At 38.7% G+C, this 12,292-nt stretch overlaps 1 protein-coding gene across 1 annotated transcript; it reads right to left on the reverse strand.

The window, feature by feature from the left end:
* Nucleotides 1–9,290: 9,290 nt before the first annotated feature.
* On the reverse strand, nt 9,291–10,523 carry LOC120293722 (ankyrin repeat-containing protein BDA1-like). Its single transcript, XM_039313448.1, has 2 exons — nt 10,068–10,523; nt 9,291–9,713 (listed from the first exon to the last, which is right to left on the reverse strand). The coding sequence occupies exons 1-2, from the start codon at nt 10,521–10,523 to the stop codon at nt 9,291–9,293; spliced, it is 879 nt and encodes a 292-aa protein (XP_039169382.1).
* Between the last annotated feature and the right edge of the window lie 1,769 nt (nt 10,524–12,292).

Here is a 12,292-nt window from a genome sequence, read left to right on the forward strand (position 1 = left end):
TAGGTTATTACTATATCATTTGATATGTGTCTTCAGCTATTAGTAAGAGGTTCTTGCGACTTGCGAGAAAAAGCTTCTTTACCTTGAGAAATTTTCAATTCAATAACATCATGAAGGCACAAATTCTAGATTAGACTTTCTAACACTTTGGATGGCACAAATTGTAAGTTTTCTACAGAACAGCAGCATGAAATTTGTTCCATTATTGAATATTCTTATTGCATATATCTCGCTTCAACTACTTTTTCAGGCCTAGTGTCTGCACTTCCTTGAAGAGCAAGTTGTGGTTCAAATCTTCTCCAACTGATACCGAACACAATTTCTTCTATTAAGTCAAAGCTTCCTATATTTGATAATGATAACTCGGGAGCGCACACGGAGTTTAGCCAAAGGTTCTGGATTGCATTGCAATCGAATGCATTACGATCACCAAGATAAGGCCTCGTTACATCTAATTTGCAAGTGCACTCCTCTCTTAATCTAGACATAGTATCATTCTTCGACCTTTAGAAACTTTTTGAGAGGGAGATCTCTTCTGCAACCATAAAAGTACCCCCATCTACAAAGATCACTTGCCGAGGACCAATAAGAAGAGCTTCACATTGCACAATGAAGTAATGGCCCACTTCACAGCCGTCTACGCATTTCTCTAGTTTGTCGGAGGAATTGAGGACATCCTTTCACCTGTCGGTAATTGAACCATAACCGATTCCTTCATCATTATTAAAACAACAGGAAGGTAGTTTCAAGCCAACACCAGCAAGAGTCATGCTAGAATATACCATCTATTCTATCAGCGGCGATGCTTGCTCGGGCCTCAAGCGAGGTGCCCGTGCCATCCCAAGCATTTGTGGGACTTCCTCGGCTTGCTATCATGATTTAGCTCGGAACTTGAAATAATGAGGAGAATTTATTGTCAAAAAGGAGCTAAAACATCACCTGCACACCATGCACAATTATGCATCGACGCTGCTGTGTGAAAAAGTAGTTTCCAGGTGAAGATCACTCCACTTCTGTTTGTCCATGTATTTGTCCATTTACTACTGATAAACAAAACTATCATTATGCCCTTGGCATCTGCAAATTTAACTCCGACTTACCGCAGTTGGGGGCCGATTATTTAACCGACCGAACCACCTATCCTCTTAAAAACCGGAAATCGAGAAATCTAATTCTTTGTATGAAGTGAATCATTATGTAATAGCATAGACTTGTTTTGAACTTTTAAATTCTACTTTTAAGCACCATCTACAAGGTGAGCAGACCATGACGATAGACATCATTGTGTGATGATCGAGCATATACTCTTATGTCCCCCACGTTTATTGCAACGACATGCCCGGACACAATGCAATCCAGCGTTCTCAGCAAAAACCACTGTGGAAGGATTACCAGCACAAATTCATTGGCAGCCACAGGCTATGGATTCTCATATTAAGCAACCAACTGGGTTCTATACCGCAGAATATGTTTTTTTTTTTTTTTTCTTTTTTGGTATCCTGTCATTTGAAGTTAAACTAGAAAAGAGATCAGGTGTGAGGCTCAAGATCATAATTTGATCAAAGCATTATTACAAAAGAAGGGTTTGAAATGATAAAATCAATTTTAAATAAAGTCCTAAAGTGGCAAATTTAGTCTCAAATGGTTTTGAATGGCCATTAACGAACATCAAAAGGTAGGCCTGTGAAACCAAGCAAACACGTAACGAACATGAATAAAGCTTACGTGCTTCAACAATAAATGAAAAATCAAGCATTAGAATAAAATTTTAATTTCAATCGGATAACATGGATTTCGGCACTTCATTCAAGCATTTTGTCGAGCATATGTGGGGCAGCTACGAAAAGGGGAATATGGACTCACTCGAGGTATGAATTTGGGTGACGTGTACAAGAAACATTCAATAGTGGCTCAAAGACAAGTTAGTTGCATTCAGAACAGGCATGGACGAAGAAGAACCAGTTTCGGCCACAACGAACCCACAGAACCAGATTTCGTTCAGGCATTTTGACAAACGGTTGGCATGCACTACTGAACCAGGAGATTTTCGACTCGTTAGATACTCAACCGTGAATCTAAACTCTTGCAAAAACAAGCTAGAACACGCAGTAACAACCAAGGAGGATTGACGAGACCGAAGCTCGCGCGAACTGGTTGGCCGCGAGCTCGGACCCGGCACCCCCACGAAAACAGAGCAAGTATGCTCGGGGAGACCTACCTGGTTCAATGGGAAGGGCTGCGGCGGACGGCGGCTCTCAGGCGGACGACCGGCGACGGCGATACGCTCCTTCGAGCTCACTCTCTCCCTCTGGCTCGTCCTCTCACTCTCTCAAGCTCTCGGGCTCCCCCCTTTCTCTCTGGCTCTCTCTCCAGCTCTGGCTCCTCTCCTCAAAATAGCCGAACACCCCCATTTTTATCAGCGAGCCTCGAGCATTCTGCCCTCGCCCCCTCTGGAGAATCTTGTCCATTATTTCGCGTTCTCCCAGGCGCAAGCTCACCGGTTCTAGAGGCTTGCTCTCGGATCCTCTGCCGTCACAGGCTCATTTTTCATCCTTCGCTCACGGTTCCTTCTTTGGTGACCGTCGCCGTTCTTTTCCTTGCTCACAGGCGCGAGAGTCCGCGAAGGATGAAGAGAGAACGGGGCCTGGGCCTTTTTGCTTAATTCAATTATGGGTCGAGCAAACATAAAAGATATGGGCTGAGAAAGAAGTAAAGAGGTGGGCTAAAAAAAAAACAAAAGATGGGCCCAAAAAGAAAGAGATAGACTAGGTGGTGGCGGATGGGCTTAGAAGGCCGAAAATGCCAAAGCGGGCTGGACGACACCAGCCCACTCGATTTTATTTCTACATGCCCCTTTTTAAAAATCTCAATTAATTTTTTAATTAAATTAATTTTATTTTTTATTAAAATTTTGCTATCCATTCTTTTCTTTTTTGTTTTTATCTTATCCATCCTTTTTTGTATTTTTATTTTTATTTTTTACAAAAAATGAGTACTTGAATAGTCGACAAAGTTCGAGTGTCAATAAAGTATACAATTTTATAGTTTTTGGTCGTAAAAGAAGGTAAATTTATCTTAACTATAATTTTTATTGAAAAAACTAATTTTGAATGAATTTATCATAAGTGTATTAATCTAGAATTTTTTATGATATTAATCTAAGTTTAGTTGTACAGTGTAATTCATTCACTTTATGCAGTAAGCTATAATTTAAATTATACTCGATTTAAAATAACAATACATCAAAAGTTAGTGCATATCATGGGATTTGTTTTCTCAACTTTTCACTGTGATGGAAGTCTTTTCCAACTTTATTATAATGTGACTGAACCGATGTATTTATTGAGAAAGTTACTGATCACCTAACACGTGTCAATCCCACTTAAATGTTATTATAATATGAATTGCCTAATGCGTCTATAAAGAAATGATGGATTACCTAACGCATTTTCATATACTATCTTTCTTTGTTTTTTCGAGGTGTAAAATTAGAGAGTGGAAATTGGAGAAGGCCAAAAATTTTTAGTGTTTTTTTTTTTTCCCCTTTAGTGGCGTCCTAAGAGGCCCGAAGATCTGAAAAGAAGATCCTAGTAGAGAAGACAAGACGCATTGGTCTTTCTTGCCCTGCCGACCAAAAAAAATAAAATAACAATACTCGATTTAAAATAACAATACATTAAAAGTTAGTGCATATTATGGGATTTGTTTTCTCAACTTTTCACTGTGATGGAAGTCTTTTCCAACTTTATTATAATGTGACCGAACTGATGTATTTATTGAGAAAATCACTGATTACCTAACACATGTTGGTCCTACTTAAATGTTATTATAAAGTGAATCGCCTAACGTGTCTATAAAGAAATAATGGATTAGCTAACTCATTTTCATAGACTGCCTTTCTTTGTTTTTTCGAGGTGTAAAATAAGAGAGTGGAAATTGGAGAAGGGCAAAAGTTTTGAGTGCTTTTTTTCCTTTAGTGGGGTCCTAAGAGGCCGGAAGATCTAAGAAAATGATCCTAATAGAGAAGACAAGACGCATTGGTCTTTCTTGCCCTGCCGACCACAAAAAATAAAATAACAATACTCGATTTAAAATAACAATACATTAAAAGTTAGTGCATATTATGGGATTTGTTTTCTCAAATTTTCACTATGATGGAAGTCTTTTTCAACTTTATTATAATGTGACCGAACTGATGTATTTATTGAGAAAATCACTGATTACCTAACACATTTCGGTCCTACTTAAATGTTATTATAAAGTGAATCGCCTAACGTGTCTATAAAGAAATAATGGATTAGCTAACTCATTTTCATAGACTGCCTTTCTTTGTTTTTTCGAGGTGTAAAATCAGAGAGTGGAAATTGGAGAAGGCCAAAAGTTTTGAGTGCTCTTTTTCCTTTAGTGGGGTCCTAAGAGGCTGGAAGATCTGAAAAAACTGATCCTAATAGAGAAGCAAAGACGCATTGGTCTTTCTTGCCCTGCCAACCAAAAAAAAAAAAAGGATAATTTTCGCTTATTTTCTTTAGAGCAGTAATGATTACCTTGTTTAATTTAATATTCTTTTTCCTCTTCGCATTTCATCAAAATAATCCATCCGCTTTCATTTTTATCAGGTAATTACCCACATTTTTGTTTGCTGCAACTTCTAAATAATGAAAATGGTGGCAAGAAAATTCAAATATTATCAATTGCCAACAAAAAAAAGAAAGAAAAGAATTACATGTGAATTTATATGTCCATATAGATAAAATTCGAAAGATTTCATGTTCTATCTTCCTTTTCAAGCTCTAAAGTTGTAAAGTGGAAATTGGAGAAGGCCAAAGGTTTTGAGCGCTCTTTTTCTTGTGAGGTCGTAGGAGACGGGAAGATCTGGAAAAATGATCGTAATAGAGAAGACACATTGGTTTCTGTTGCCTTGCCAACACAAACCAAAAAGAAAAAGAAAAAATTCCCTCATTTTCTTTAGAGCAGTAATAATTACCTGGTATTTCTTTTTCCTCTTAACATTTCATCACAATAATCCATCTGCATGTTATCACCACATTTTTGTTTGCTGCAACTTTTAAATTATGAAAAGTAAGTTGTTTTTATCTGTCGTGAGAAAATTTGAATATAATCAGTCGCCAACAAAAAAAACAAAAAGGAAAATAATTATATGTGAATTAACACATCGCTATAGGTATAATTCGAAAAATTTCATGTTCTATCTTTCTTTGCTTTTTGAGGTCTAAATTTGAAAAGTGGAAATTGGAGAAGGACAAAGGTTTTGAGTGCTCGTATCCTTTAGTGGGGTCGCAGGAGGCTGGAAGATCTGGAGAAATGATCCTCATAGAGAAGACACTTGGTCTTTGTTGCCTTGCCGACGAAAAACCAATATATATATATACACGCTCATTTTCTTGAGAGCAATTATAGTTACTTGGTTTAATTTAATATCTCTTTTTCCTCTACACATTTCGTCAAAATAATCCATTGGCTTTCATTTTTTTTTTTTGATAGTCAGGGACTCCGTACGGCCTAAGAACCGACGGATAAACCTTGGGTGACACTAACGGAGGACCCACCACCTCGACATCACACTTAAGACACAAAAGTGCCTCTACTGGGTTTCGAACTCCTCACATTTGGGCAATGATCAATAGAGCTCTTATCCAGAGGAGCCACCACAGCCGGTGGTATCGGCTTTCATTTTCATCATGTAATTACCCACATTTTTGTTTGCTACAACTTCTAAATTATGAAAAGTGATTAATACTCTAAAAAATCACAAACTAGTACATATGTGACAAATTTAATCCAAATTAATATTTTGACCACCAAAACCCAAAATTGGTACACCTTTGACAAATTTACCCGAACTAGTACACTTATAACAAATTTATTCTCTATTAGTTTCCATTAAATTTTATTGTCAAATTACCGAGTTGGATTACATGCGACGCTTGACTAATGTATTAATTTAGGATTTTACTATATTTTTGTCATAGTTATACCATCTTTGTTGTTTTTTGTGTTATTATAATTTAACATATGGTATTTATCACAAATGTATTAGTTTGGGGTTCGTGACAGTCAGACAAATTAATTTTGGGTAAATTTGTCACAAATGTATCAATTTGAGATTTTTTGTGATCACTTGGGATAAATTTATCACAAGTATATTAATTTAGAGCTTTTTGTAGTGAAAAAAACTAGTACATATGTGACAAATTTAATTCAAATTAATATTTTGACCACCAAAAACCCAAAATTGGTACACCTTTGACAAATTTACCCGGAACTAGTACACTTATAACAAATTTATTCTCTATTAGTTTCCATTAAATTTTATTGTCAAATTACTGAGTTGGATTACATGCGACAGTTGACTAATGTATTAATTTAGGATTTTACTATATTTTTGTCATAGTTATACCATCTTTGTTGTTTTTTGTGTTATTATAATTTAACATATGGTATTTATCACAAATGTATTAGTTTGGGGTTCGTGATAGTCGACAAATTAATTTTTGGGTAAATTTGTCAAAAATGTATCAATTTGAGATTTTTTGTGATCACTTGGGATAAATTTATCACAAGTATATTAATTTAGAGCTTTTCGTAGTGAAAAATAGTTTAAAGTAAATTTGTCATAATTGTACTAATTTAGAGTTTTCAGGAGTATTAACGGGATAAGTACACTAATGGTGCCATAAGTTGTGTACGGCGCTCACTTTGGTGCCAAAGTTTCCGTCGAATCACTTAAGTGCCAAAAAAATTTGAAAACGCTCACTTTAGTGCCAACGCGACGAAATTGGCCGGAAATCCGACGTGGCCTTTTTTATTTATTAATTTCTTATACCGATATGGCTCGCCGGAGAGTCCAGTGAGCAAGTAAACCACCAAACGACGTTGTTTGGCACCCCAAGTCGAAACCCTAATCCCCAAATTGAGAGAGAGAGAGAGAGAGAGAGAGAGAGAGAGAGAGAGAGAGAGAGAGAGAGAGAGACACCATGGTGGCAGCGTTGTCTTCTTCCCGAAGAACAACACCAGTGCAAAGAGAGAAGCCATGGCAGCATCATCTTCTTCTCCGAAGAACAACACCAGCAGAGAGAGAGAAGCCATGGCAATGTCGTCTTCTTCCCCGAAGAACAATGCCAACAGAGAGAGAGAAGCCATGGCGGCGGCGTCTTCTTCCTCGAAGAACAACACCAGCACCAGCCACTCTTTGAATAGAGCCCAATCTACCATCTCCATCTACGCCCTCCTTGTTTCCCTCACACTCCTCGTCTTCTCTCTCTCTCTCTTGCACCTTCAATCCCCTTCTTCCTCCTCCTCCTCCTCTGCCCTCGCCTCCTATTTTCCCATCACTTCTTGGCCGAGCGATGGTGGCCGAGCACGGTGGCCAAGCGACGGTGGCCGAGTACGGGGCGAGCGACGGTGGCCGAGCACAGTGGCTGAGCGACGGTGGCCGAGCAAGCTTGGTCGGCGAGGATGAACAAAAAAAAACCCTAATTTCAATTACAAATGAGCAATACGGCGTCGTTTTTTCCTAAGCCATCCACATAGGACAGCAAAACAACATCGTTTTCTTAAGTATGACAGAAAATGACGTCGTTTAAAGGGTTTATCGAATTTTTTTTTTAAAATATAAAGCCACGTAATCATTTTGGCCGGAATTTCTCGCCGGTGGCACCAAAGTGATCATTTTTTCTCCGATTTGGCACTTAAGTGATCCAGCGGAAACTTTTGGCACCAAAGTGAGTGCCGTACACAACTTATGGCACCATTAATGTACTTATCCCGGGTATTAACCCTTATGAAAAGTAAGTTGTTTTTATCTATTGCAAGAAAATTCAAATATAATCAAGGCACTGACAAAAAAAAAATGAAAAGAATTACATGTGAATTTACATGTCCATATAGGTACAATTCAAAAGATTTTCTCTAAGGTAGAAGAAAAATCAAGATGCTTGTGCCGCAATATCAACTTCCTTTTGGTTCTCCCAGAAAACATCATTCATTTTGTAAACCCATTAGCAAAAGTAAAGTATTAGGAGGCAAGAAAGCATGAAACACTGCAAATCCTTGACCTATTAGATCCAGATCTCTTAGAGCGGATAAATTTCATATTGTGAGAGGAATTTCACCTATCAACCCTTCCCGATAACTATGATAAAGCTCTTCTAGATTCTCCATGATCCAATAGCATTAGGAAATTCCCATCGATTGCAATATACGGACCAATTGTGAATCATTTTCATAGGGGATTTTCTCTCTCAGAACCACTTTTTATATTTTTTTTCTACTAAATCATTTTCATCGGATTCTCTCTGAATCACCATTTTCACACCATTGTAGCCGGGATCCTATTATTATTATTAAATGATATATGAGACCAAAAAAAATAAATGGAGTATTCTAGAATTAGATCTCATCCCTCTTAAGAGGTTACTCTTTCGTTATTGGACTAAAACTGCCTGTGATATGCAGTAATGACCTTTCGATTTCATTTGAATTTCTATCAGCATCATTCGATTCAATTCGACCAACCTTGCATATCCTGCGCTTTTCTTTGGACTCCATGCTCACAACTTGTCCCATTAGTTTAGTGAGCGCTCATAGCTAAAAAAATTATTTTATCCACCCGCTCTCACAGACAAATTCTCAATGCCACAAAGATGTTCTCTTGATGGCCAATTCATCTGAAGAAGCAAAACCAAATGTGTTTTTGAAGAATTTTTGTGCTATCTCATCTCAGAATCTCGACTGCTATTCGTAAAGTTACGAACGTGCTATAAACTCAGGACGCATTTTATTAGGAAAATGATACAGTGAAACACTTGTGGACATCACAATCAACTACAGATAATTAAGGACATCAAACCGACGTCAAACCCACATCAAACTGCGGATAATTAAGGACATCTGAGCTTGTCGAACAAACTCCATCTGATGCTGCTAGAGGCTTGCATTTATTAGCTCAACCTCAAGGACAGAGAAATACCATCATTTAGAAGTACGAATTACGTTCATATATGGTACATATCCCTTAGGTGGTCAAACAGAGAAACCTTTTCCAAGTAAAATTCTAAAGCTAGCGCCAACGGCCTCTGGAACAGTAGAAGGAGAATTGGAATCATTAGCGGCAGCACACTTAACAATTCCGCATTTATCAGACCAAACTCCTTTTCCAGCGTCCCGTACGGCAGGTAATATGTTTGGCAATAGTAAGTTTGAACCATTAAGGTCATGGAGAGAAGCATCGGCAGCCTGACGCTGAGATCTCTAGTGAGGCAAATGATCATCTACAGTGACACCAAGAGTCCAAATGTGTTGCCGGTTATGAAGACAGTGTACGCTAAGTCCCTGCCGAAAAAACCAGTCATATAAGATGCGTAGGATGCGCGGAAGCCTTCTGTATGAGTTTTGTCAACTTCTGTTTTAAAGTGTGGAGGCTGAAGCATGGATTGATAGGTTGCGCTCGCAATGAGCCCGGCGACGACCAGCAGGGCGTTGCATATATCAGCCCTTGACTCTCCCTCCAAGACTAGTGATGAATGTCTTACTGCTCCGTGTTTGGCTCCAACTGCATTGAGGATTCCTCTGATATCTCTATCTACTGCTTCCCTTCCCAAGAAATCTGGAGGCGTCCTACCACAGTTGTCATGGGCATTCACGTCCACGACCACACGCCGCAGGGCATGCTCCTCAAGCATGAATTTAATCACCTGCAATTTACAATTCGTTTTTTCGTTCTCATTGATTTTCAGACATCAAGATAATACCATTAAATTTTTGGCATGGACGGATATTCTTTATTTCAGTAATGATCAAAACAAATTCGATTCAATAATTCCTTTGGTTAGAAGGATTTTGCATATTGTAGCGATATCAAATTGACACTCTTACTGAAAGTGCTAGGAAAAGTGCAACAAAAAAAGGGAAGGGCATGACTTGCCTCGAAATTTTTGGCGGCAACAGCACAATGCAAGGTGGTATTGCCTTCGTTGTCCTTCCAATTGATCACCTCCTCCTTGTTGTGCTGCTTCAAATGATCCACCAACCCTTTGACGGCATCAAACTGGTTTGTTATTCACTATGAGGTGAAGCCCTGTCTCCTTTCGGGCCCTTGTCTCTTGGACGGATTCAGGTGAAACGGAGAGCAGTTCCCCCATGACTTTAACCTTACCATTATCGATGGCATAATGCAGAGGGATTCTATCGTCCGGTCCTTTCAACAAGCACAGGTCTTTACGCCCTTCGACGAGCTCCTTTGCGATCTCAACATGACCTTGAGCTGCGGCGATGTGCAGCGGATATAAATCATCCACGCTTTTTTTTCGCGCGAATTCTGGGATCGACCCCAGGAGCGCTTCAACTAAATTCAAATGGCCGATAAAACAAGCGGTGTGTAGCAGCGTGTGACCGTCATAGCTGACAGCCAACTCGCGTAGTCTGTCCGCTTTGCCTATGATGAAGGCTCTCAGTGCTTGGATGTCGCCCTCTTTGACTGCTGGTTCTGCTAAAAACTGCTCCATCTGATCGAAACTAGTAATGGTCTCTTCTTGGGACACGTTCGCACTTGGGACATCTAAATACAGATCCAGCCAGTAGGACCACACGCACTAAAAAAGAACTGCCTTGGACTGGTGCCATATGGGCTTTGGCCAACGGCTTTTTTTTTTTTTTTAAAGATAAAATATTTAGACTTTCTTCGTTTTATGAAAAATAACTTCTAAAAAACGTTTTCCAAATTTTTTACGTTCGTTTCATTGAAAATAAACTAATCGAGAAAAACATTTTCCGATTTTGGAAAAAAACACCTTCAAATGAAAAAAATATTTTTCACTTTTCAAAAGTAAAAAATATTTTCCATAACTTCTTTTAGTTAAACTTTCTTTCACTAAACACATTTTTCTTTTATTTTTATGTTTTATTTATTTATTTATTTTTAAGATAGATTTTCAAATTTCTTTTCTTTTTCTTTATCCTTAGCAAGCGACCGGCCATATAATAGTTTCAGCCTTGCCATAGGCCATTGAGGCTTTGCCTCATTTGATCTGGTGAAGCTGAGCTCGTTCAAGGATAGCAAGCTGGGCAAGGCTCGGGCCTCGCCAGAGGTCGCGAGCCTTGCTGACCTTTGGCAACCTCAAGTGAGGCTCGAGCCCCACTCGCCAACCTTGGGTGAGCTCGAGCCTCATTGGAATTCCCAGAGCTCGAGCCTTGCCAGCCGTCGTCTTAGCTAACGACCGCCAAAGCCAAGGAAGAAGAAGAAAAAGAAAAAAAACGATAGAAAAAAATAAGAAATTGGTTTTAAAAAATAAAATAATAAAATAATTATTGAAAATGAGTAGGAAAATATTTTCCTTATCGAATTTTTCAAAACATGATATTTTTTGTGATACAAATAATGTCAAAAGCAAAAAAATTTCAAAAAATCCGTGACTTGGCCCCATTTTTCTCGAAGTGTCCCCAAAGTGTTGTTCCATGAGGGACCTTGAACTCGGTGACTTCCTCTTAATTGATCCCAGCTCACTTGAAGCACAGATTTTTGCCACGATCACATGCGTGTCGCGCTCCATCATGACCACCATGGACAGGGACATTTTTGTTCAAAGAAAAAAAGTCTCCAGGCCTGTCACTTCGCTTCCTTGGCCATCCACACTGCTTTCCTTCGCTGGGAAGTTAAATGAAGAAACGTATACTATGGAGACTTTGGTGGTTCATTTTCAGTATGGACAGGGACATTTTCGTTCTCCAGGCCTGTGACTTCGCTTCCTCGGCCGTCCACACTGCTTTCCTTCGCTGACAAGTTGAATGAAGAAACGTATACTATAGGGACTTTGCTAGTTCATTTTCAGTGAAAGTTAATTTTGTAGTCCTCAAGTTCTGGTATGAACGACACCCATGAAAGTCCCTTTCTCTATTGTCGGTGGAGCTCAAAACGAAGCACGAGGAAAAAGTTTATTCAGAGAGCTAGGTCCACACGCTATCAAAAGAGCACCTTACTTTATGACTTTTATGACTTCCGTACGTGAGTCATTATTGCAGAGCTACTATAGTCACAAAGAAACCCTAAATATTCAGAAAATTTCAATGTGGGTATTTCTTTTAAGCATTCATCCATAGTCTAAACTCTGAAGTAATAACCCCTTCGCTGTAGCTAAAAAAGTCATGAGAAGGAAAATTAATATACATGAGAGTCGGACTTTATAACGACTGATTTCTAACCCTCATAGTTGGTGTGATATATTGAGTGAAGTAAAAGAATTAATTTAATCAATAAAAATCGTTGCTTGAAAACTTA

Source organism: Eucalyptus grandis, chromosome 5, assembly GCF_016545825.1.
Source record: "Eucalyptus grandis isolate ANBG69807.140 chromosome 5, ASM1654582v1, whole genome shotgun sequence".
Taxonomy (NCBI): domain Eukaryota; kingdom Viridiplantae; phylum Streptophyta; class Magnoliopsida; order Myrtales; family Myrtaceae; genus Eucalyptus; species Eucalyptus grandis.